The 26,611-nt window shown below is 43.4% G+C and overlaps 1 protein-coding gene across 1 annotated transcript in view; it reads right to left on the bottom strand.

Moving 5' to 3' along the window:
* Window positions 1-26,611, bottom strand: part of LOC124260136 (retinoblastoma-associated protein-like) — a 53,630-nt gene that overhangs the window by 8,025 nt on the left and 18,994 nt on the right. The window contains exons 13-25 of the mRNA XM_046694385.1: window positions 26,169-26,225; window positions 25,021-25,111; window positions 23,078-23,239; window positions 20,546-20,660; window positions 19,379-19,530; window positions 18,811-18,861; window positions 18,099-18,208; window positions 10,906-11,081; window positions 10,323-10,387; window positions 8,545-8,622; window positions 7,836-7,940; window positions 6,386-6,505; window positions 4,954-5,018 (exon numbers count right to left, since the gene is read on the bottom strand). Coding sequence (XP_046550341.1) covers window positions 4,954-5,018; window positions 6,386-6,505; window positions 7,836-7,940; window positions 8,545-8,622; window positions 10,323-10,387; window positions 10,906-11,081; window positions 18,099-18,208; window positions 18,811-18,861; window positions 19,379-19,530; window positions 20,546-20,660; window positions 23,078-23,239; window positions 25,021-25,111; window positions 26,169-26,225 — 1,347 coding nt within the window. The remainder of the gene's footprint in view (window positions 1-4,953; window positions 5,019-6,385; window positions 6,506-7,835; window positions 7,941-8,544; window positions 8,623-10,322; window positions 10,388-10,905; window positions 11,082-18,098; window positions 18,209-18,810; window positions 18,862-19,378; window positions 19,531-20,545; window positions 20,661-23,077; window positions 23,240-25,020; window positions 25,112-26,168; window positions 26,226-26,611) is intronic.

The raw sequence follows: 26,611 nt of genomic DNA, 5'->3' as shown, positions 1-26,611 counted from the left end.
GTTAGATGTGCATTCTTTAAAATGCTGGTCCAGTGGAGTATGGCGTTTATCACTGCTTTCATTTCCAGCATGTTGATGTGCAGATCTTTCTCCTCTATTGTCCATTTCCCAGCTGATACTTTGTTGTCGAGGTGTGCTCCCCAACCTTGAGAGATCGCCCACATAGAGATGCGTCTTGCACTCAGGCTCTGCTAAGTAGGTGCCTCCGCAAACATTCGATCTCTGAGTCCACCATAGTAGATATGGTTTTAGTCTGTCCGGGAGTCCGAAGGGGTCCTGATCGTCCAGATGTACATTCACGAAGACCTGTAGTGGGCGTAGTTGTAATCTCCCTCTCGCGACATATCTTGTGCTGACGGAGGGAGACCCAACAGACTCTGCCACTGTAAAAGAGTGGCCAATGAGAGAGTAGAGCTTGAGATACCATGTGTTGTATCTTCAGCCAACGGTCCTCTGGAACCGCTATGCGGTTTTCTGTTGTGATGAGCCGAATTCCTAGGAACTGCAGGTCCTGTGTAGGCTCTAGTTCCGACTTGAGGAGATTCACTAGCCACCCTAGTTGAGTGAGAAGCCTGATGGTGAAGTGTAGTTGAAGTCTGAGATGACTGGGATCTTGATGAGCTTGAATCCCATCGTCTAGGTAGAAGCACTCGTAGAACCTCGATGATGTAGGTATGTGACTATGGGCTTCGGCTACCTTGTAAACAACCAGGGGCCGATGATATTCAAAATGGCAGGAATTTCCATTGGTAGTGTAGATCCGTCTAGTACGAATCTCAGGTACTTCCTTGATTCCAGATGTATAGGAATATGCAGGTATCGTCCTGTAGATCTATGCTGGCCATGTGGTCCAACGGACGGACGAGACGATGTAGTAGTTGTGGTAGATGAATCATGCTGAACTTTGCTGGTTTTGCGTAGATAATCTCTGTTGAATGTCCTCATGTTGTAAATTAGTCGGAACTTTTCTTTGGAGTTTTTCTTTGAGTGCGAGGAAAACTGGGGAGTAGAATCCTGGTGAGATCTGGTCCTGGTCTATCACCTCTATAAGCGTCCTTCTCTAGTAGAGATGTGACCGCTTCTTGTAAGCCTCTCTGTCCGATGGGTTGCAAAGTTGAACCTCTGTGGTGCGTTTGTTAATGGAGGGGGCTGCTTGTAGTTGTATGTGATATCCGTCTCTTAGGATGTTGGATACAAATGGATCTTGAAGAATTTCCCAGTTCTCCCAGTAGCGTTGTAGGCGTCCACCAACTTGGAAAGAAGTTGAGCGAGGAGCGGCTGGGGTGGAAGACTCCAGTCGTTTCGAACCCAATCTTTCATCGTCTATAGCCTCTGGGTGCCCTGCCTGCGTCCAGGTAGTCCTCTATAGTTGCGGATGGGCGTGACCGAAAGAATCCCTTTCCTCCTTTGGAGGTCCCCATTTCTTTTCTCTTGATTTCTGGATGCCTGCAAATTTGGATTTGCCAGAGTAGTTAGGACATCTGTCTGATGACACTGGCTAGTGTATCAATGGACTTGATCAAGACTTCTCTAGATTCCTTTGTGACTCCCTTGGCGACCTTGTCAATCTCCCCTACGCTAAGATGGATGTTGTAGACCATGGAGCTCTGTACAGCGATCTTAGTGAAGCGTTCACTCCAGTTGCATGATGACAATAGTCCTTGTCTTCTAGCTAGCGTCAATGCTGCTGATATGGATGATAGATGCTCCAACATAAATTGGTGGTCCTTTTTCTGCGTTAGTAGGGCAGAATAAATCATCCGGTCTTCCTCTGCAGTAGAGTTCTTAAACTTGGTGATTAGCGTCTCATTAACTGCCCTGGATCTTTTAAGTCGAAGAACATCCTTCTGGTCATAGTGTCTATCTGTGCCAGCTTTTTGTCATCAATCTTGTAAGATTTGGTCCGGGAGGCGTTGATGATTTTATAGTTCTCATCTATCTTTTGTGCCTTCATGAGCGGGTCCATGTTGTATAGTGAGAACTTCTTTGCATTGAACTGTGGGATATTAGGAGCCTGGAACCGTTGCCTTCCTGAAGGCTGCATCTAAATCCTCTGGTACTTCGAGATGGGATCAATTGGAGGTAGAGTGATCGTGTAGCCACATCATCGCCCTTCATTAGGTACGTGAGTGCTTCATTCTCTTCCTTAGAGAGGGTGACGCTTAGGTCCAGTCCATTAGCCATCCATTATTTTATCTCTGAGTCCGAAAAATATGATACCGCCATCGCCCTCTGTATCATGTCCACTGGTATAAGAGATCGTTGACCATCCTTTGTTGGGGATCTGTGTGGGGATTCTGCGTGGCGATCTACGTGGCGATCACATTACGGGGATGAGCATGTTGAACTACGTGTAAAAGTTCTAAGAGGCGATCTGTAAAGGCGACCTGCGTGTAGGTGAGAGTCTTCTAGTCCGGGATTGCCTTCCGGGCGATCTTGTTGTTGACGCTGTTGAAGATAATTCAGATAACCTTCGCCGGCAGGTGAGAGATTTTGTTGAGGGTATGAGTCCCGAGGCCTCTCTCGACCTTCTAGGTGGTGTAGGTTTCTTTCTCTCATGAAGCGGGTCAGCCTGCGTGAAGGTTCTTTATTAGCCCTCATCATCCGATGACGATCTCATTGGTTCTGAAGAGCATGCCGCCCTCTTGGCGCAGGTTTGCTGGACGCCATGAAGCGTAGATCTGCTCTTCGTCCTAGAGCTAGATTCTCTGGTGGGCCTCTCAGATGTATCATCAGTGTGGGAATTCGATTCGTGCAGGTCTGGATCCTCTCTGAGGTTGATGACTTGAGCATGAGAGACGCCTGGCTGTCCATCATGCGTGGCTCTTTCCCTGCGCCGGGCTTCCATCATCTCCATCATCTGTTGAGAGAATTGCTGCATGAAGGCCCCAGGGTTGAATGTCTGCGGCGATTGTAGTGATGTCGATCTGAGATGGTAGCGATATGGTCCAGGGATCGCTGTGCCTCATGGATCTCTGCTGTCAGTGTAGAAGGTAACTCGGACTGGCGTAGATAGGGCTGCTGGCGCTACCGTTGCTGGACGCCTGCTTCCTTTTCTTATGCTGTATCTGTGGGATGATCAGCAGCGGCTCATCATAAAGTCCTCTCTCTTCCATCGGGACGATTTCGCTAAAAGTCCTCGTAATCTGCGAAGAACTCCCCGAGAGCTGCTTGAAATCTTAGGGTGTAAGAGGCTTCTTCTGCGACGAAGATGGCCTCTTCTTCTTCATTATGGGTTGAGGAGTTTTTCCGATGTAGAAGACCTTTCTTCGGTGTAATGGCGGACAACATCCCACGCCCATCTTCAGAGGACGCCTCCGGCAGGTCACTGGATGGAAGTATGTCGTCTGACAATGATGGACAGCTCTTGAGGGACTCAGCCGGTTTATCCATGACTTGCAAAAGTCATCTGGATTTATCCTTAGCACACCTAAGTACAGAGAAATAATAATTATTAAATTGAATTTGTGTAAATTGCTGACATAAGTTACAGCGAGAGCTGGAAGTACATATTGTTGTGCAACTGGGGCACAGTAAAATGGTCTGCAGCAGATAACCTAAACCATAATCTAAAACAGGTTTTCATGAAATGTAAACAACTGAACAATCACGTAAAAACCGTGAATAAACAGTCAAATTACGAATAAATTTCAAACCATATTGTAGAAGGATACTCCCTAAAGCCTTATAAAGGTAACTTATAGGGAAATAACTAATTAATCAAAGGATATAGTGCCGTATTGGAGACACAGGCGCTCTCCCAACCGTCCACTAGGGCGAAGAAGGAGAGAGTGAAGCATGGGAAGACGGGTGGCGCCGTTTTCCCGCCAAAACCAGAGGGACACAACTCGTGGTGAGTAGTGATTTTACGTCTGCTTTTTTTTAAAGGGAGCTTCAAAAAGGAGATACAAGTGTTCCACTAACGTTCGGGAAAGGAAGGAGACAAGCAATAATACATGAGTCAGGATAAGGAAAAATAATAGCTTTACGTTTCTACCATCGATAAATCGCTATCAGAGTCTCAACAATTGAATGCATCGATAGTTTGATGCATCGTTACAGCCCTAATTAATTGGCAGTTGCTTGTAGCTCCTTATTTGTTATGGAGGGATGTTTGCTGTTCTGATGTTTTGGTGCCCTTATGGCACGCCTAATTCTTTTTAGACATACCTCACCTTTAGTCATTTAATCCCCAATTCAAAACACTTGCGCCAAATGACAAACAAGCAAAAACATTTATTAACTTTACCGCCCAGGAAATCACTGGAACTATGATGGATGATGTAAAGAAATCTGGTTGTTTTTCCATTAAGAGTTTTGGGAGTACTGATAGTTTGGTTATTGAAGAGGAAATTGTGTATGTTAGATATATTGAACAAGATAACCTGTCCCACAATTCTTAGCTATTAAAGGTGCTGGGACAGCAGAACAAATGAAGCTTAAGAAAACCATTTTAAACAGAAGACATATCAGTGATAACAGAAAACAGGTTACATTTGTACAACAAATTTCATGATCATCATCATTGCTACAGTCATCTATTCTGAAAACATGTGAGTTACCTGCTCTTGGCTGTAGGGGGCCCTGTGAGGGGCCCTATAGGGATGGTCTCACTAAACATAACGAAGTTTTTGTTTGGTAAAAATATTTTATTGAAATATTGTTACAACTGTCGTAGGTTTTTTAAAATGGACATTTTAATGCTTATATGTACCCCAAGGAGGACTTCTTCTGAAAAAGAAATGTGGGCACACTTCTAAGGCACACTTAGAAAAAAAGTATTTCTATCCCTGTAGTGTTATAATCGGTATAACGGGTACCCGGGTCGGGTCGGGTAATAGGGGGTCAGGTTCCCAGGTAAGAAATTTGGACCAGTCCCAGCCCTAGTTCATACCCACCACCCTTGCTATAAATTACACGCCCCCGACACACACAGGACAACCCCCTACCTACCTGTAATGCTGGGAGGCAGTGCGGGGTGACATCATCTGCTTTGGAACTGGAGATAGTGTCGGAGCCTGAAAATACAAACAATGGTCAGATTGACATGAACAAGGTGAGTCTGGGAGCAGCTTTAAAGGCTGGTGACAGACAAAAGTATTTAATTCCCTGACCGAAATCACTGAAAGTTAGGCTTAATCATGACTGACACAAACCACCGATTTATCAGTGATTGAGTGAATGCTCCATATCATCATCTATATCATCACCATCATCATCTATATCATCACCATCATCATCTATATCACCATCAGCAGCAACATCATCACCTACATGAGCACAATGTCTGTGCACAATGACAAGCCATGAAAAAAACTTTCACAGAAGTCTGACCTCTTGAAATGGGTTTCCATGCATGTCAACTGGACTTTATTTGTTGTGTAATAATGCACTTGGCAATTTTTCCAGCTATGTGACAGTTGTCTGTAAATAATTGAGTTTGGACCAGACAATCCAGTGATTTACATTATGAGTATCAGCATGTGATGGGCTAAAATGATTAGCATCAAACAAGGCAGCACGCCAGATACCCGACTACTTTATTTGACAAGAAACTTGGTTGAAGGAAAACTGATTTCTATGGATAGTCAACTTCTTTATTGCAATGAGTGCGACGCTTCGGTGTATGTACTAACACCGTTATCAAGCAAGTGATACAACAACTGAAGCAAGGAGAATATATACATAGCTGCATAGTGAGTATATACAATTAACAAGGTTGATGTACATTGGATATTTGATAAGTGATTACAGCAGAGGAGGTTGATGTACAGAGTGATTGATTGTGATTAGAGTTGAGTTTATACAATTGATGAGTTGGACGATACAATAGTTGTGATTACAAGCACAAAGGAGGGAGCATGGAAGCCAGATGGACAAAGGAGGTAGGGAAGGATTACTGGTGGTGGTCTTTGATTAGGTTGTGATAGGCTGACGAGATGAAATAATAAATAAAGAAGTTGACTATCCATAGAAATCAGTTTTCCTTCATCTTCACAACTTCTAAAATGCCTCTCAAAGAAGAAACTTGGTTGCCAAAATGATGATGAAGATCTCACTGTCAAGATGTTAGTCTAGGCTGCTGAAGACACTACTAATTCAAACCTACATGGAATGCCATTTGGTCAAATGTAACTTATGTTTTATTTTGGAGTACACTTTCTCAGTAAAATACTGAACTACTTTGAATCGAGTCCCATCCGAGATTAAAACTTCAGCATAAGACACTAAAGTACCCACAGAGAAACTCTTCCTGAAAGGCCCAAGATTGAACCAGCACTTTACTGAGAAGGTGTAACCCCAAAGATGACATTTTACTGACCTCCACAAAGCAACAAGCATGGGTTGCTGAAGATCAGCAAGTCGGACCACTGCAGCGACTTACCATGGGCCTGTTGACTGAGAACTGAAGAATGTAGGTCTTCATATTCTGCATGAAAACTTTGTTGTAGAATCCGATGATAGAGTCGAACTCACTCCCATGTATGAAGGCACTCTTGTACACCTAGAGCAGACAAAACAACAGATGTAATCTCACGTAAAGGGTATGAAGGCACTCTTGTACACCTAGAGCAGACAAAACAACTGACGCGTAATCTCATGTCAAGTGTATGAAGGCACTCTTGTACCTTCAGGAGCAGACAAAACAACAGGCGTAATCTCAAGTCAATTGTATGAAGGCTCTTGTACACCTAGAGCAGACAAAACAACAGACGTAATCTCACGTCAAGTGTATGAAGGCACTCTTGTACACCTAGAGCAGACAAAACAACAGACGTAATCTCACGTCAAGTGTATGAAGGCACTCTTGTAAACCTAGAGCAGACAAAACAACAGACGTAATCTCACGTCAAGTGTATGAAGGCACTCTTGTAAACCTACAGCAGAGAAAACAACAATCTCAAGTCTAAAACAAGACTGACTGACTGAGTTTAGTTTTACGCTTTTAGCAATATTCCACCAACATCACGGCAGGGGACACCAGAAATGAGCTTCACACATCTCTAAAACAAGAAGACAAAGTCATCAATATCCCCGCAATGGTAAAATACTCTTCAGGAATATGTCAACTAGTTATGATGTCAAATGTCACATTTTTCGACATTATTCTAATGAAAACATACATATGTAATCTACTAATATACGAGCATGCTAGTATCAACAACAGACTGCCTGAGTGCTTCCATGCTTTGATGTACCTCAGTAATGCTGATACAGAAATACAGTGATACTGTTGAAAACCCACAAAGTGGAATTACAGTACTGAAAGGATTTTAAAGTTTTGCTCTGGAAAGCAGCACAAATTTCAGTCCAATTTCAGTCAATGGAGAACTTGTTGCCATGGAAATGCAAAAATTATTTTATTCGAAATCCAAAACCAGCTAAAAGGCACCGGTACCAGTTTACCACCAGGGCTGAAGAACTCTCTGAATGTGTTTTAGAGTTCTGCTCCAGAAAAAGACCATCTACCACCAAAAGAAAACTAACACCCATTTCAGTCAAAAGTAAAACTTGTTGCCATGGAAACACAAAACATATTTTATTTAGAAATTCCAAAACTACCAAAAGTCACCAGTTCACCAAAAGACCTATCTATGTGCCAAATTTGGTGAAGAAACTTTGAACGGTTTTAGAGTTCTGTTCGAGGAAAAGACCGAATTTTCATGGATGGACATATGGAAGCACGGAGTCCAAAATAATACCCCTCGAAAACGCGTTGTGTGGATATTAACCAAATAATATGAATAACAATGCTGATGACAAGGACAGATTAATATGATAGTGAGGCCATGTCGGTGTATAAGAACCTCACAGGGACAGTGGTTGTGTTTTACCGATTGATCCACATTTGCTAAGTTCCTGTACATGTGGACGATCGCCTTGAACTTGATCTCCTTCTCAACCACCTTGCAGATCCCGTACAGCGAACACATCATGATCTACAACACCAACCACACTATTATCACATCACAGTACTTGTTAGAGCTTATATGGTAACTTTGACAGATGTCAGGTGAGATATATCTTATGCCATGCCCACTTATTGTCTGGACCAGACAAACCAGTGATCAACAGCATGAGCATTGATCTATAGCCCAAGGGATAATGATGACATTCGGTCAACCAAGTCAGTGATCTTGATTCGATCCCATTAGTCACCCTTTGGATTGATTGATTGATTGATTGATTGACCACACAGCAATATTCCCCATAGGTGATGGTCTGTAAATAATCAAGTCTGGACCACACAATCCAGTGAGCAACAGCATGAGCATCGATTACATAATAGGGAAGACATGTGTCAACCAAGTCAAGAGTCTGGATCCCAATAGTTGCCTCTTACGACAAGCATGGGTTACTGAAGACCAATTCTAAAATGGATCTTCAAGGGTCCACCTCTTACACCAAGTATGGGTTGCTAAAGACCAATTCTAACCTGGATCTTCATGGGTAAACTGAAAACCAGCCATCATCCTGGCCAAATTGAACACTGCATATAAAGTATAATTGTGAAAAAAGGCATTAAATCAAGTCACCACCAACCTGGTCGATGTGTCTGTTTTTCATCAGTGCTGGCTTGTTAGTGATGCAGTATTCAAAACATGTCCAGATCTTTTGTTGCTGAAGGAAACATTTTAACTTTTAACTGAGTTCAAAATCATGGCAGTCCAATGGGACATTATGATAGGGACTTTCAAGCAAGCAGTAGCTACTGGCAACCTGCACAGGGACATAGGCAAGAGCACAATTCTACACTTGGAATTCTGCTATGAGGAAACATGTCATGTCTTCTAACCAGGGTGAAGTAGGTTGTGTATACTCATTGGGAACCTACACTGAGAATTCTAGGAGAAGTGAGGTAAGCCTACTAACTTGGGACATACACTGACCATTCTGAGAAAGGGTCATGCCTGCCTACTCACTTACACTGAGAATTCTGAGATAGGTTGTGCCTACTCACTTGGGACGTACACTGAGAATTCTGAGATAGGTTGTGCCTACTCACTTGGGACATACACTGAGAATTCTAGGAGATAGGTTGTGCCTACTCACTTGGGACGTACACTGAGAATTCTGAGAGAGATTTGGAAACCTACACTGGGGAATTCTAACAGATAGGTTGTGCCTACTCACTGGGAACCTACACTGGGAATTCTAGGAGATAGGTTGTGCCTACTCACTGGGGACCTACACTGGGAATTCTAGGAGATAGGTTGTGCCTACTCACTTGGGACCTACACTGAGAATTCTAGGAGATAGGTTGTGCCTACTCAATCGGAACCTACACTGGGAATTCTAACAGAGAGGTTGTGCCTACTCACTGGGAACGATACACTGAGAATTCTATGAGATAGGTTGTGCCCTACTCACTTGGGACGCACACTGAGAATTCTAGGAGATAGGTTGTGCCCACTCACTTGGGATGTGCACTGAGAATTCTAGGAGATAGGTTGTGCCCTACTCACTCTGGGACTTACACTGAGGAATTCTATGAGATAGGTTGTGCCTACTCACTCTGGGAGGTTGTACACTGAGAATTCTATGAGATAGGTTGTGCCTACTCACTTGGGACGTACACTGAGAATTCTAGGAGATAGGTTGTGCCTACTCACTTGGGACAGTACACTGAGAATTCTAGGAGATAGGTTGTGCCTACTCACTGGGGAACGATACACTGAGAATTCTAGGAGATAGGTTGTGCCTACTCACTTGGGAACGTGACACTGAGAATTCTATGAGATAGGTTGTGCCTACTCACTTGGGACCATACACTGAGAATTCTATGAGATAGGTTGTGCCCCTACTCACTGGGGAACGTGGCAACACAGAGAATTCTATGAGATAGGTTGTGCCTTCTCACTTGGGATCGAAATACACTGGAGAATTCTATGAGATAGGTTGTGCCTTCTCACTTGGAACCTACACTGGCAATTCTAACAGAGAGGTTGCACCACTCAATCGAACCTACACTGGCAATTCTAACAGAGAGGTTGCCTACTCAATCGAACCTACACTGGCAATTCTAACAGAGAGGGTTGCTCACTCAATCGAAACCTACACTGGCAATTCTAACAGAGAGAGGTTGCACCTACTCAATCGAACCTACACTGGCAATTCTAACAGAGAGGTTGCCCTCACTCAATCGGAACCTACACAGGGAATTCTAACAGAGAGGTTGCACCTACTCACTTGGGGCGTACACTGAGAATTCTAACAGAGAGGTTGTGCCTACTCAATCGGAACCTACACTGGCAATTCTAACAGAGAGGTTGCGCCTACTCAATCGGAACCTACACCTATTCTCGGAGATGCCTACTCACCACATCCTTGGTCACTTCCAGCATGGTGCACAACTTCTGGAGTTTGTGAAATCCTGTCCTCCCAACTGAAACAAGAGAAGTCATTCAGCATTCCTCCATCACGCTTCTATGCTTGTCGAACAATGCTCTCTAACCCACAACTACAAGAGTTTACACCCTGGTGCACCAGTCTTCATACAACGATATGGTTCATCATACATTTTATTCCTTTATAGATACAAGATCATAAACTTGCTAAAAATGTTACTACTACTGAAGGACACTCCCATTCCCATACCTGAAATCCCATACCTGCTGCAAACCCGTTTAAACGCGGGATAGAATTGATCTTCATTAACCCATGCTTGTCGCAAGAGTCGACTAAGGGGATCGGGTGGTCAGACTCGCCGACTTGGTTGACACATGTCATCATATTCCAATTTCGTAGATCAATGCTCATGCTGTTGATCACTGCATTGTCTGGTCCAGACTCGATATCTACAGGCTGCCGCCATATAGCTGGAATATTGCTGAGATTTTTCTATGATAGAGATTTTGAAATTATTGGGGTTATTGGAAATTTCACAGATAAATGTTTTCTGACCTTTGCTGAAGAAAAGGTTGAGAGACTGAGATCGCCTTGGTGCTGGAGCGGACGCTCCATCTTGACCGCCCGGATTCCCAGCTCCTCTGGAGGAAGGACTGGAGTTCACAGGAAAGGTGCCATTTGTTGCTGATGGAGGAATGATACCTGACCGTGGATGCATAGGTGAAAGATACCTGTCGGGGAAGAATGTAGGGCTGTACAGGAAGTGATACATTGCATACATATTGCATACTAAATATATTGCACATGCTGTTATGTGATTTTCACATTCAAAGTTCCACAATAGAAAATGAATGAATGAATGAATGAATGAATGAATGAATGAATGCCAATCCTCATCATGTATAACAATGTCACTTTAAGGTTAAAACACTGTGATGACAATTACAGCAGAGTATGTAATTTTTATAATAAAATTAATATTTTATACTTATCCTGACTCATGATTTTTTTTTGATAAGGAAAAATATATGCTTTCTCATCCTCTCTTCCGAACGGTCAAGTGGAAACTTGAATCCTTTCAATTCCCTTGAAGCTTAACGCATAAAATCACTCACCCTCAATTACCTTCCTTGGTTTCCCCGCCAAAACCCGCACATGACCTTGCCATGCTTTGGTCCTCACTCTCTCTCGATATATGCCCCACTCAGGTCTACAGGGAAACCCGCGGTGGTGAGAGGGGGACTGTTGGGAGGGCTTCATCTCATGAGTCAGGATAAGTATAAAATATTAATTTTACCATAAAAATTACATATTTTTCCTTATCCTGACTCATGATTATTTGCTTACTGAATCCGAGGGAAAGGTGGTGGTCCAGCCACCTACAGGAGTTCCCTGCATGATTGTATTCACATCAGCGTTCAGCTTGATTTACCCCTGGGAAGTTTCTTTTCTGCTAACTTCAGTATCTTCTCGATGCTAATTGGGGACCACCTGCTTATACATAATGTGTTAGAAGTATGCCTAGGTTTTGTGGATTCAGTATACTAGACACCTTGTCTAGATATTCTGCAATGACCCAATATGTTTGTGGCAAGAACATTACCGAACCTGGTATCGCGACCCATCTGTTAAGGCAAGAACATTACCATAACTGAGTCTATGTATCACTCATGCTGTTTTATCTCGTAAGATAGGGGAACATGGACTCTCAGCCGGTGGCAATGGAACAATTGCCTGGCATCAACGAGTCTGCATGACAAGGGTGAGATTCTTCATCATCTGGCCGGCATAGTGAGTTGCTGCGCTTATGACTAGAGGGCCGAATCGATGTATACCAGATACATCTTCCGTGGAGATGTCTCTCAGATAGTGGTTAGCGAAGACAGTGTCTGACTTCCAAAAGCAGCCTTCCATTATAGATGATATTGAGCAATTTCCATGTAGGGCGAGTGTCGAGGCCAACGCTCTTACTTCATGTGGGTTAGATGCTCTTGGAGGCTCTAACCCTGCTGCTTTGTAGGCTCTTAGGATCACCGCTCTGATCCAAAAGGAGACCGTAGTACGCGAGACTTCTACCGTCGTAGCGGGTGATAGCGGGATAAATAGACGCTTGAACTTCCTCCTTCTCATATCAGATCTCTCCAAGTAGATTTTCAGCGCTCTGACCGGGAATAAAGATAGATCTTGAGAGTCCTGTGGACCCAGGATGGTTGATAATGCCGACGTGGAATTGACGATCCGGTTGTCCCGGTAGCTGGTTCTTGGCTATAAAGTCCCATCTAAGGCCTAGATGGACTGCTACCCTTCTTCCCCGTGTCGACTCGCGTGCGGTTGAAGTCAAGGGTGTATCTCTGACATCCGAGCTGCAGTAGCCAAGGCAAGGAGGAATATCGCCTTTTGAGTTAATAACTCAAATGTCATCTGTGTCAGCGGCTCATATACCTCACTGATGAGGTGCTGTAGTACTATGTTGAGGTCCCAAGCTGGTGCCCTGAACTTCTGTTGTTGATCTTCTCACTTGAAAGTTCAGGGCACCTTGGTCAACTTCACCCCCTCATGGTGATGACCATGGTGATGACAGAGCTGATTGCCGGAAGGTAAGTAGACAATTTGGAACCCTTCAGATGTCTAGTGGACTCAAATGCCACAAGTCATCTGCTACTTGTGGATTAGTCGCTCATCTTGCCGTGGAACCCTTGTCGAACAGCATACTGTTCAAAGCTTCTCCACTTGTCATCATACAGGTTAGATCTACGTAGATTCACGTAGAGCCAAGGTTACTGCCTGGTCTGCTCTAGTGCAGTATCCTCGACTCTTCAAGCAGTATGTGATATCCTCCATAACGTGTAACTGGAACGCTTTTGGGTTGCCGTGATGCTGCTTGGTGTGAGGATGGACGAGTAGATTCGGCCAGTCTGGGAGTCGTAGTACTGGTTCGCCGTGATGATCTATGAGGTCTGGGAACCATAGTCCGCTGGCCAGTAAGGCGCTACCAAAGTCAGTTGTAGGACCCTCGTCTGGTTGATCCTGGCGTAGTACTTGTGGTAGTAGGATTCGGTGGAGGGAAGGCGTAAGCCTTCATTCCTTCCCATGATATTGCTAAGGCGTCGACAGCCCATGCCAGCGGGTCTGGCACAGGCAAGACGAACGTTGTCACCTGATTGTTGAAACGGGTTGCAAACAGATCTATGAGAGGGCGGCCGAGTTGGGATGTTATCCACTGGAACGCCTCGGATGTAACTTCCACTCTGTGGGAGACGGCCGTCGCACTGGTCTGGACAGAGCGCCTGCTAGGGACGCTTCTTGCCCCTGGGATGTGGCAAGCCCATCTTCAGGTTGATTTCATCTCTGCAATGTCGAATAGCTGGAACGTCAGTTGAAGCAGAGGCACTGATCTCGTGGACCCTTGCAGATTTATGTAAAAGGCCACAGTGGAGTTGTGTGTGTATCATCAGTACCTGATCTTTTAACTGCACCGCCCAATGTAGTACTGCTTCTATTACTGCTTTCAGTTCTAGCTGATTGATGTGCAGACCCTTCTCTGACCACAGCCCTGCTGTAACTTCATCGTTGAGATGTGCACCCCCAGCCTTGGAGGGACGATCCACGTAGAGATGTCTGTTGTAATTTGGATCTCTCAAATAGGTTCTGCCGCAAACCTTCGACCTTACTGTCCACCAAAGCAGGAATTTCTTTAGACGTTGTGGGATGGCGAACTTCTGAACATTGTCTAGATGAGCTATCAGGAACCTCTGTAGCGGACAAAGTTGCAATCTTCCTCTGCGGATGAGAGCATGTGCCCACGCCAGTAGACCCAAGATTAGCTGCCACATACTGAAGTCTAGTGGAGTGTTGAGGGCGTCTGGTATGCACGACTGGATGCTCTGCCATCGGGTTGTCTGGAACCAGGATGCGATTTTCCAACGCCAGGAATCTGATGCCTAGGAACTGTAGGTCTTGGGTTGGTTCCAACTCCGACTTCTGATGATTCACCAGCCAGCCCAACTGTGTCAACAGGTTGATCGTAAACTGCAGCTGTAGTTTGAGTAGATCTGCATCTTGATGTGCCTGGATGCCGTCGTCTAGGTAGAAGGCACTTCATAGGCCCCCTCTGATGGAGATAAGCGACAATCGGTTTGGTTATTCGCGTAATTAACCACGGGCCGATGAAATTCCAAAAGGCAGGACCTTCCACTGGTAATGACGACCGAACAGGAATTGGGTACTTCCGGATTCTGGATGTATCGGGATATGTAGATAGGCATCTTGCAGATCTATGCTGGCCATGAAGAAGTCGGATAAGGTCGGATAAGATGTCTCAGCTGGTCTTCTCTGGTCTCAACAGGTAATTTCTGTTGAAGCTCTTCATATTGAAGATAAGTCGGAACTTCTCTTGGAGTTCTTTTGGGTACTAGGAAAATTGAGAGTAATACCCGGCGTGAGTCTGCGTTGATCGACGACCTCTCCAGCACCTTTTGCCATCAACATCTCCATAGCCTCGTGAGCTTGTCTCCGCTGTAGCTGAGGATACTTGAAGACCAACGGTTGATCTGTCAACGATGGCGTCGACTGTAATTGGATGCTGTAGCCCTCTGTAAGACTTCTGTGACATAGTCGTCCTGTAGTACTCTCCAATTTTCCCAGTATAGACCCAGACGCCCACCCACGGATGACGGTTTTACAGGAACAGCTGGGGTGGAAGCGCGACCAGTCGCTCGAACCTGCCCTTCAGTAACGGGATGTCCTGCGCCACCAGAGGTCCATCCTCAGCCTGAGTAACTTCTAGTATTACTGGGACGATGAAAAGGATCCCGTGTTGCCGCCACGTGTAGTCGGGAACTTCTTCTCTTTGGTTCTCTGTATACCAGAGAAGCAGGATCATGGTTGACTAGCTTGAGTTGAATGACGCACCATGGAGTTGATCGTCTGTACGACTTGATCAACATCAAGTCTTTGGAGTCTTGAGATACTTCAGGTGACAACTGCCGGATGCCGGCCAAACAGAGTAGGCACTGCCTAAGGCTTCCTAAGTAGAGGCTTGGTGTAGACATCTGGCCACGCACAGGAACTCAGCAACCCTTGACGATGTAGAAGAGTGATGCCTGCCGATGTAGAAGCCAAGTGATTGGAGATAAACTCCTGATCCTCGCTGGACAACTAGTGTAGACCGGATCATCTTTTCTTCCTCCGTCTTAGGATTCTTGAAAGCGTACATCAGCGCCTCGTTGATTGCTCTAGACCTTGCTAACCCGTAAAAGGCCCTACAGGTTGTCGTATCAAGCTGCGCCTAATCTCTTGTCTTCTACCTTGTAACTGCAAGACTTCAAGTCAGTGACCAGGTAGAAATCTTCATCAACCTCTGTAGCCTTGTCGAATTGACTCATGTTGTGATGTCGGAACCATCTAGGGTTAAACTCGCGGAGTATGTTGCCCTTTGTGTCTTGAAGCCTTCTCAAAGGCTGCATTTCAGGTTGTCTGATACCTGGACAATGGGCTTCATCGGCGGGATAGTAATTCATTCAGAGTCATCATCCTTCATACAGTACGCCTCAGCAGGATTAGCGCCTTTGGACGGGGGCGATAACGGGAGACCATCAGCCACCCACACCAGCACCTCAGCTTCAGTGAAGACTAGGTCATCATCTTCAGTATGCTGCCCCTCATCTGCCAGGCTGTGATGTCACGGTCTAATCTCATCTCCATCGCCTGTATCACCCTACGGGTGATGGTATCAGCAAAGTCTTCAGCATTGAGGACCTCACGTTGGTAATCGGATGCTGCTGCGGACTACTGCAACTGACTCATTTGTCGGCCTCGTTGATAGCGCTTGCAAATGCTAATGGGTTCCAGCCTGACTTCTGCTGTCTCTGGCTCTGCAACGGCTTGGTAGACTGCTTGCCGGGATTCCAATTACCTGATAGTCTAACTGCATCACTGCTAGGGGTAGATCGGCATGTCATACCTGAGCGCTGACAGTATCTCAGGACTTTAAGCTGTCTGCTGCAAGGAAGACCTCAGGCTGCAACACTGGAGGACTTAAAGGGCTGGAACCATCTGCTTCAGCACCAGGCACACCAACATCTGTTGATGACGCTGCATAAGGGTATGTACCACCTTGACGATCTACCAGAGTGGGACAATCTAGATGAATGCCTGGATGACGAGGTCTGCTTCCCTGAAGAAGCTGCCTTTCTTCTTATGTTGCGATGCCGCCTCTGCCGGAGGGGACTTCCTTTACTTACAGTCCGCGGAGATACCTTCTCCCATCGGGTGACGCCGCAGACTTCGACTGGGATGACATCGTATATCAGCACAGCTTAAAACATAGTCACAGCAACTCACAACCCTCACAACTTCATCACTTTCTCACGCAGGCTGGTTAAACTCTGCCAACAAGGTTGTGTAATTTTAGAATAAAATTTCCAATGACATGTGAAAATTTCCACAAGTCAAATTTTCACAATTCAATTAATATATGAAGTCACAAATTCAATATATACATATGATTATACACAATAATCAACATCAAGACATAATCAAAAGATTAACCAGCCAAGAAGAACACCCAGGGTGTAATTCAAGCGTTGAGACGTGATGGATCACTGTTTACACATACATTTGTAAACAGACAGTCATCTGAAAACGGAGTAAAACGTGAATTAATTTGACACGAATTGTACAAATTTTGTTAATAATATGATAAATAACATACTAATAACCACATTCACTGTAGAATTTGTGCTATATATCCAAAATATTTGAAGTTATAAGCTGCGAAAGGACCCTGAAGTGACCGCCCAACCGTCTGCTAGGACGATAGAGGAGAGAGTGAGGACCAAAGCATGGCGAGGTCACGATGCGGTTTTGGCGGAAACCAAAGGAGGTAATTGATGGTGAGTGATTTATGCGTTAAGCTTCAGGGAATTGAAAGGATTCAAGTTTCCACTTGACCGTTCGGAAGAGAGAGCAAATAATCATGAGTCAGGATAAGGAAAAATAATCTTTTTTTATAAATTCAATATCCTTACGACAAAAATGGCTAGAGCAGGCACCTCAGCAAATAAGCAGCAAAAGGAGATATAAGTGGTGGATGGGCTGATATTAAAGTATTTTAACCAGTTATAGTGGACAAACTATACCTCAATCTCATTTCCTGAACATTATAGTTCATTTCTGAGCAAAAATGCATTATCGAAATTCCTTCTTTCAGACAAAACAATATTCTCAGACAAAATCTGATTATTTACAGACTGCCGCCATATACTTGGAACATTGCTGAGTGCTCAGTTAAAGAACCAGCAACCCATGCTTGTCATAAAAGGCGACTAACGGGAGCTGACTTGGTTGACCACATGTCATCTTATCTCAGTTGTGTGATTGATGTTCATGCTGTTGATCACTGGATTGTCTGGTCCAGACTCGATTATTTACAGAATTGCCACCATAAACCTGGGCCTAGATTTTCAAAGCTCTCTTAAGCTAAGATAGTCTTAAGTGCCATACATTAACATTATTAACTACTTAATTATCTTAGTGCTAAAAGAGCTTCGGAAATCTAGGCCTTGGAACATTGCAGAGTGCTGCGTTAAACAACCAGCCAACCAACCATCCCCCAGCCCATAACACCAAGCCTCCCTCCAAACATCTGCCCGTCAAAACATACAGTCAGACCCTTTAAATAATCTACAAATGTATTCAGCGAACAGGATCTCCTCTTGTCGATCTACATCACGAATCTACATTCTCACATGTCTGCAGCTGTGTTTGTGTTGTGGGAGTTTGGAGACGAAGTTGACGGAGACTGCGGTTGTGTCATCATGATGTCCGAGTTTTCGATAGCACTAAATAACGATGATCCCTGTGAACGAGAGAGAAAACTTACAGTAAAACAAGGGCAGATTTTTAAAATTTGTCCTTACACCAAAACTAGCATGAAATATAGAAGTGAGTGGGGTGAGTGAGTTAAGATTTTTCTTCACATCAGCAGTATTTCAGCCATACCGTGATAAAACAAGTTTTATGGAAAGATAGGAAAGACAATCTATAGTTTGTTACAATGCCTAACTGTGATGCATTGGCGAAGAGATCAATAATTAGTAATATCTTTGATCATCAATTTGAAAATATCTTAATTAAATATTTTGATGAAATACATTTATAAATTACACACAAAATCGACAGTTATGTTTTTATTCATGGTCGTATCAAGATTATGTTCAATTTGTGTTAAGGGGTGGCGTTACTGGAATTTTGTTAGAAATCACTGCATAAATGTGTCCCCTATCACCAATAAGTTGAAATATTTTGATTTCTTTTGGACCTCTTATCTTAATTTTCCTCAAAATGCTTTCAGCGATACTTAATGATATCTGATCAATACTTTTGTGAGCGATTATTTATGTCTACAATATGTATCAATAGGCAGCCTACATTATAATAGGCAGCCTACATTATACAAACCTCTTTCCAAGCAATGCTCTCCAAGATCTGTGTCTCAACCCACTGCAAGTGCTGAAGTGTTAAAACAACATGTTTGTTTGTTTGTTCATTGACAAAGCAACCAACAATCTTACACATCTATCCCAGCGGCCCTTCACACTCTGGCGCAGTGATGACCTAGCATTACATCACTGCCACAGGCTAATTTGAATATCATGTGACCGTATTTTTCTCTTGTTTGTACACAAACACGCATATTCGTAAATACGAAAAGACTGGCCTAACGCAAGCTTTTCTCCATCCTCTTTATAATGTATTATATTGTTACATAATTATTCTTCTACAACTTTCGACAGTAAGGTTCATTACAATATATATTTATATATCAAACAAGCTGCATCGTTTGCTCTCGGACAACCGATTACAGCGCGTGGAGCCGTAAAGCCCATTTAGCCACTAGTCAAGACGAAGTCCAAGGTTCAATTCCCCTCATGGGTATAATGTATGGAACCAATTTCTTGTGCGCCCCGCCGGCATAAAGCTAAACTCACTCATTCAACTCACTGTTTAATATACACTAAGCACAAACTTTGATAATTTCTCTGGTGAGCTTGGGTTCCGCTCGGATGTAGCTCTCCAGCACTTTGAAGAAGTCGAAGGCCTGGAGATTGAACACATTCAGCACCCACGGGAAGCAGAACTGGGAGTCTTCCCGACCAATCTCACCGAGGGAGGGATTGCCTGGAACACAAGGCATAGAACTGTAACATCCGTACTAGGGGACTACTTTCCTTGTAGCTCTAACATATGTACTAGGGGAGTACGTCTGTCATATGGACTACTTTCTTTGTAGCTCTAATGTCTGTCATAGGGACTACTTTCTTTGTAGCTCTAATGTCTGTCATAGGGACTACTTATCGTATACCTCTAATATTTGTACAAGGGGTCAACTTTCTCTGTAGCTCGAACTTCTGTACTGCAAAGACAACTTTCTCTGCAGCTCTTGCATCTGTACCAGGGGAACTATTTTTCGTAGCACAAACACCTGTACATGGGGACTACTTTCCTTGTTGCTCTAACATCTTTACGGGGGTCTACTTTCTCTGTAGCTGTAACATCTATGCAAGGGAACTACTTTCTTTGAAGCTCTAATATCCATACTAGGGAACTAATTTCTCTGTAGCTTGAACATATGTACTGCAGAGACTACTTTCTATTCTAGCATCTGTACTATGGTGGACTATGTTTTTGTTGTGCTAACACCTGTGCTAGGGGACTACTTTCTCTGTAGCTCAAACACCTGTACTAGGGGGAATTCTTTGTTGTAGCTCAAACACCTGTACTAGGGGGAATTCTTTGTTGTAGCTCAAACACCTGTACTAGGGGGAATTCTTTGTTGTAGCTCAAACACCTGTACTAAGGGGAATTCTTTGTTGTAGCTCAAACACCTGTACTAGGGGGAATTCTGTGTTGTAGCTCTAACACCTGTGCCAGGAAGAGTAACTTTCTGGCTACGTTGAGACATAAACATGAAATTGGCTTAGTAATGGCCACAAAGATGTTTTTACGTATGGCTGCATTTTTCACAAATCATTTTTCTCACCCTGTGTGAACTCTTGAAGTTGTGATGACCACTATTCACCAAACATAACTTTATATTCTGATTTCGCTTAGTTGAATCAGAGCCCAATTTTCTTTTCTCAATATGAAGGATACACATCTGTAAATTTGAAAACCTATCTCAGAAGTAACTTACACGAAAGCCCATATGTCATCAGCACTATCTCCACCGAGGCAGCAAGGAGAGATCGATGGAAACTGTCCGAACACAGAAGCTTGCTGAAGTCATTCGTGGACAACCTCTCGTGCTCCTGGATCACAACAACAAAAACAGTTCACAACGTATTACACTTTCAATCATTCAATCACAAAAGTTTTCAGCAATTATATTAAATATTAGTTCAAAGCTGCAATTCCACTTCGTTCAAATTTCATAAATTTGGGTTTTAGATTGGTTCATTGTCCAGTCATGACTGTGTGTTATCTATAGTTTCCTGAATGTATTTCCAATTTGGTAACATATATATAAGAGAGTTGGATTACATGCTCACGTAGTAGCTAAAATGTTGTAATATCCTTTTATTGAAAACAATACATACGTTTCATAAAGATTTAAGGAAAATATGAAATCACGTTGGGAAAGGTCAATGTACTTGGAAAGTGCATTGACCAGAGTAACCAAAGTTTTCTTGACTAACTTTTCTTAGAGAATAATAATTTCTACGAATTGTCATAAAGGAGGAGGAAAGATCATATCTTGTGTCTCTACACAATTAGGTGGATGGGCATTCGAGATATTTGGGATGTAGATGGTCAGTTGGTCGAAAAAGGGGCACACAGAGGATCTGAAATGATTTGATTCAGTATCTTCTGGCACCTACCAGTCTGAAATATTAGCTGGATATGTAAATTTTTGGTGGTAAATGGCGTAAAGCTAACTAACAATGTCATTTTATAACTGGAAGAATTTGATGGTACCATAAAGGTCCAGGAAATATGGTAATAAAGTAATTAACTATTCAGATGGGACATGAGTCAATTTTGTTTGACGTAGGACATTATTTCGGGGGGAGGAGGAGAGAGATCCATAATTGACAGGAATTGTATTTTGTCACTAGGATGGTAAAGTGGTGCACGATACTGGGCAAGTTCTTCCATTGAAGTTGTGAATCAGCGTTGTGTGTAGACCTGGAAAACTAGTCTGAAGACCTTTGTGTGAGAATTCTTGCCAACAATAAACAGGACTTGACCACCATACTGGACTTATCTTTGAATATCCATCTTAGCTACATCATCCCCAGAACAAGAGTGGATAGACAGATTGCCTAGGGAGAAGGGTCTAACACCCGGACACCCTCAGGTAACACTCTGCTAGCAGCAAAGTCACTACCATGACTCAGATATTCACAAACTTTATGGAAAACAGCTTCTTGTCAAGATGGACAATGGTACAAGAATCTGTATCAAAATGTCACGCTCACAAAATAAAAGAAGTTGTAATCCATAAAATTTGTCAATATTGTCTTACATACCTCTCAAAGAAGTCATTACAAAGATGACTCTTACATTCTCTTGCTGTTTAGAAAATATTGTTCAGACAGTTAATACAATCAAGATGAGACTGACCATTTCCTAGTTTCTCCCATACAAAATATCCCAGAGTTCACGAATAGCGTCAGATCCTCTGACAAATCCAGTAGATTCACCAACAGTCTGACATAAGTTTACAACCCGCCGGCCCCAGTGTCTGACTGTATATTTCACAATGACTTTGACTGAAATTGTTATATGTTTGTTAATAATTTCAATGCCAATTATAAGAAATGTTAACTCTGAAATGTGTGTTTAATTTTATTCTATGGGTCCTGTGAATTTGCAATGTGTCAGACAGACATCTGAAACTTACAGGACCCAATATCCTGTTACTTTGAAACACCATTAAGTGAACACAGATATCCATGAGATAATTTCAGATTATCAGTTATTTTATGTTATAAATTGAAAGACAAGGTGATAAAAGCACAAACTAGCAAAAATTTTGTCTACACATATGGCATTCCCAGGGTTCATACAGCCAAGAGCCCATGAGATTCAAGGGCTTTTCAAGGACTTTTCATGGACATATGATGTGTTTTCAAGCACCACTTTTTTTCCCAAAGTATCACAGACAAAGTTCATTTTCAGTTTTGTAAGGGACCAGGATAGATGCAATTTAATCAAAACGATCGATTGATCGTCAGTGGAACCACAACATATATTTTAATGGAATTTCAAGCACTTTTCATGGGCACAGTAAAAATTCAGGACTTTTTAATTACTTTTGTGGTAAATTTTCAAATTCAAGTACTTTTCATCGAAAGCAGTTAAATTTAGGCACTTTTCAAATCTGTGTGAACCCTGCAAACAAGATGACAGGAAACCTGTTTGATATTATAAAAATTTGTTTGTATGTTGGCTCATGCCGCACTCAACAACATTCCAGCTATTTGGTGGCGATCTATCAACAATAGAGTCTGGCCCAGACAATCCGGTGATCAACAGCATGAGCATCGATCTACGAAATTGGGACACAATGACATGTGTCAACCAAGTCAGTGAGCCTGACCACCCGATACCGTTAGTCGCCTTGTACGAGAAGCATGGGTTGCTGAAGACATATTCTAATGAATCTTCATGGGTCAATATTACATAAATACTGTTACAGTTAAAACAGCTGCCCAGCACCCACCATGTCCAACATGGACTCCATCACTCTGTAGTACAACCTCTTGACCATGGTGAAACGCTGTTCCGCAATGGTCATCTGACTGGACGTGAAATTGGACGTGAACACTCTCTCGAGTTCCGTCACTCTTTCTGCGATTGAGGTAGTTGGGTCGATTGCACAGTTCTGCCAAGAGAATATGTCAAATATAACTTCCCACCCTTTAAGAAATACTGAAGAATGTATATTCTGAACTTGGAAAGTGCTGTGAATTCTGTAAGTCATGGAGTTCAGATCTAAAAGATTTGGCAGATTTATCTCAAGTCACAGAATTCCTTTCATAGCAATCTGCAATTTAGTCATACCAGAAACATGTGATTATGTCCTCAAATCCTGCCACTGTTATTTCACTGGTCGCCCTGTGCTTCATATCAGATTGACTAATAACAGTTTGGTTCATGTTCTGCAGGTGAATGAGTGAGTTGGTTGGTGGGTGGTGAGTATGTGAGTTGGTTGGTGGGTGAGTATGTGAGTGAGTTGGTTGGTGGGTGGTGAGTATGTGAGTGAGTTGGTGGGTGGGTGAGTTGGTTGGGTGGTGAGTATGTGAGTGAGTTGGTGGGTGGTGAGTATGTGAGTGAGTTGGTTGGTGGTGAGTATGAGTGAGTTGGTGGGTGGGTGAGTATGGGAGTGAGTTGGTTGGGTGGTGAGTATGTGAGTGAGTTGGTTGGTGGTGAGTATGAGTGAGTTGGTTGGTGGGTGGTGAGTATGTGAGTGAGTTGGTTGGTGGGTGAGTATGTGAGTGAGTGGGTTGGTGAGTGAGTTGGTTGGTGGGTGAGTATGTGAGTGGGTTGGTGGGTGGTGAGTATGTGAGTGAGTTGGTGGGTGGTGAATATGTTAGTGAGTTGGTTGGTGGGTGAATATGTGAGTTGGTTGGTGGGTGAGTATGTGAGTGAGTTGGTGGGTGGTGAGTATGTGAGTGAGTTGGTTGGTGGGTGAGTATGTGAGTGAGTGGGTTGGTGAGTATGTGAGTGAGTTGGTTGGTGGGTGAGTATGTGAGTGAGTTGGTTGGGTGGTGAGTATGTGAATGAGTTGGTGGGTGGTGAGTATGTGAGTGAGTTGGTTGGTGGTTGGTGGGTGAGCATACTGGCTGACGTGTGTAGGTGAATGAGTTTGCCGGTGGTTGAGTGGGTGAGTGAGTGAGTGAGTTGGTGGGTGAGTGAGTGAGTGAGTGGGTGAACATACCATGGAGAGATGTGAGAGATAGGAGGTAGGTGGGCGAGTGGGTTTGCAGGTGGGTGAGTATGTGAGTGAGTTAGCAGACCAAACTTCTAAAGATGAATCATCAGGAGAGAACATATCCCTTCAGTCTGGTGCAATTCACAAATGGAGTTTCAATTAACTACCATGGGCGACTTTCAGGCCAGTGAAAATACAATAATGCTGTTAAGTGTTTCTAATATCCCAAATCATGAAAAGCCACCAACTAACCCTTGACTGATCAGTATAGCAAGTTTCAACACAAAATCTTCAACAGTTTAGGAATTCGGATACAGAAACAAAAACCAGACAGTGGACAGACAAACAAAGCAACTGATCATTTTATCCCCCCCTACTTTCAAACAGGTGACAACAAAGGGTCTAACAAATATGAAACCTGCTCTGCCCCAAAATCCCCCAAAGAGACAATGAGTGAGTGAGTTTAGTTTTTTACGACGCTCTCAGCAATATTCCAGCTATTTGGCTGCAGTCTGTAAATGATCGAATCTGGACCAGACAATCCAGTATATCAACAGCATGAGCATCAATCTACACAATTGGGATACGATGACATGTGTCAACCAAGTCAGCAAGCCTGACCACCTGATCTTGTTAGTCGCCTCCTACGACAAGCATGGGTTACTGAAGATCAATTCTAACCTGGATCTTCATGGATCCAAAGAGACAATGACCCAAATGTACATTCCTACCTTAAAGTAACAGAGGAGCTTGTCACTGGCCTGATCACTGGCCTGATTGCTGAGAATGGCCTTCAGTTGCTGAACAGTGTTCATGGCAGCTCTGTAAACATTCAATCAAATACATCCTAGGATATGCAAGAGACAATTGCAACATGGAAAACCTTTGGCAATCTGCCCAATGTTGAGAGTAGAAATTCTGAAGACATTTGAACTGGTCAAGCTGCACTGTACTTGCAACTATTCCTTAGTATCCAGTGGTTAAAGTGTTCTCTCAGCACGCCAAGTTTGATCCCCACATGGGTATGATGTGTGAGCCTTTAGCTGTGGTCTTGGACCAGAACCTGTAGCTACTCTCTTGGATCAGAGTCCACAGCTGTGCTCTTCGATCAGAGCCTTTAGCTCTGCTCTTGTTCAGAGTCCACAGCTGTGCTCTTGGATCAGAAAATGTTGCTCTGCACTTGGATCAAAGCTTTTAGCTCTGCTCTTGGATCAGACACTACAGCTGTGCTCTTTGATCAGAGCTCTTAGCCTGTTTCTTTAGACAAAGCCTATACGGATCAGAGTCTACAGCTGTGCTCTTGGATCAGACACTACAGCTGTGCTCTTGGATCAGACTACAGCTGTGCTCTTGGATCAGAGCCGTTCTTAGCCGTTCTTTTAGACAAAGCCTATACCTGTGTCCTTGTTATCCAGCATTGAAGTGCTTGGCAGTGATCTACCTTCACTACAGGGATAGAAGACTCATAAAGAGGCTTAGCTTTGTACTTAGTGGGTGGGTGGTCTTGTGCTCAGAGTCTAAGTCAAAAAACAGTTGAAGTTTAGCAACGTTGGTCAAGGAGAGTCCATGGGTGGGTGACCATGTTTGGCACCTCGACTCCTAAGAGTTTCTAGGACTTCAGTCCTGCCCCACAATGAAACACCTATGTGGTCACACTTTAGGCAAGTGAGTTTGTTCAAAATTGCCTCTGTTCACCCAGCAGTGAATGGGTACCTGGTGGGTAAGTCATCTGACTGTTAACCTTCTCGCGCCTCACTTGCTGACAATACTCATGATGTGGTTTGACAAACATCGATCAGGAGACCAGATTGCTTCTTTAGAGTTATGTTTGTACAATGAGGGGCAAACCAGTAAATTAATTGCTCTGAGAGTTACACACCTGACAGGTGTCATCATCTGTGGAGATCCCGACACACAGGACTGCTCCAGACTGGTTCTGTAAAGAACAACAACCATTAGTAGAATATTAACAAACTTTATGGATAACAACTTCTTTTATAACATATGTTATATTTGGGATTACACTTTCTCAGTAAAGTACAGATTCTAGTACTTTGTTGGGTTGAGTCCCATCTGGGATTCGAACCCATACACCAATAGTCAGGCACCTAATCGCCAGCACATAAATCCTGGATGGGACACAAACCAACAAAAGTAAGAAAGTGTAATCCCAAATATAACATGTGTTATATTTGACCAATTTCTAACTGGCTTTTTGTATTCATAACTTCTTTTTTCATGAGTGTGATGTTTTGACACAAATTCAATCTATGCAATTGGGATACGATGATGTGTCAACCAAGTCAGCAAGTCTGACCACCC

This window comes from Haliotis rubra, unplaced genomic scaffold (assembly GCF_003918875.1).
Source record: "Haliotis rubra isolate DU_JTF1 unplaced genomic scaffold, ASM391887v1 Scf1187, whole genome shotgun sequence".
In the NCBI taxonomy this organism is placed as follows: Eukaryota; Metazoa; Mollusca; class Gastropoda; order Lepetellida; family Haliotidae; genus Haliotis; species Haliotis rubra.
This window is presented reverse-complemented; position numbering and strand designations above follow the sequence as displayed.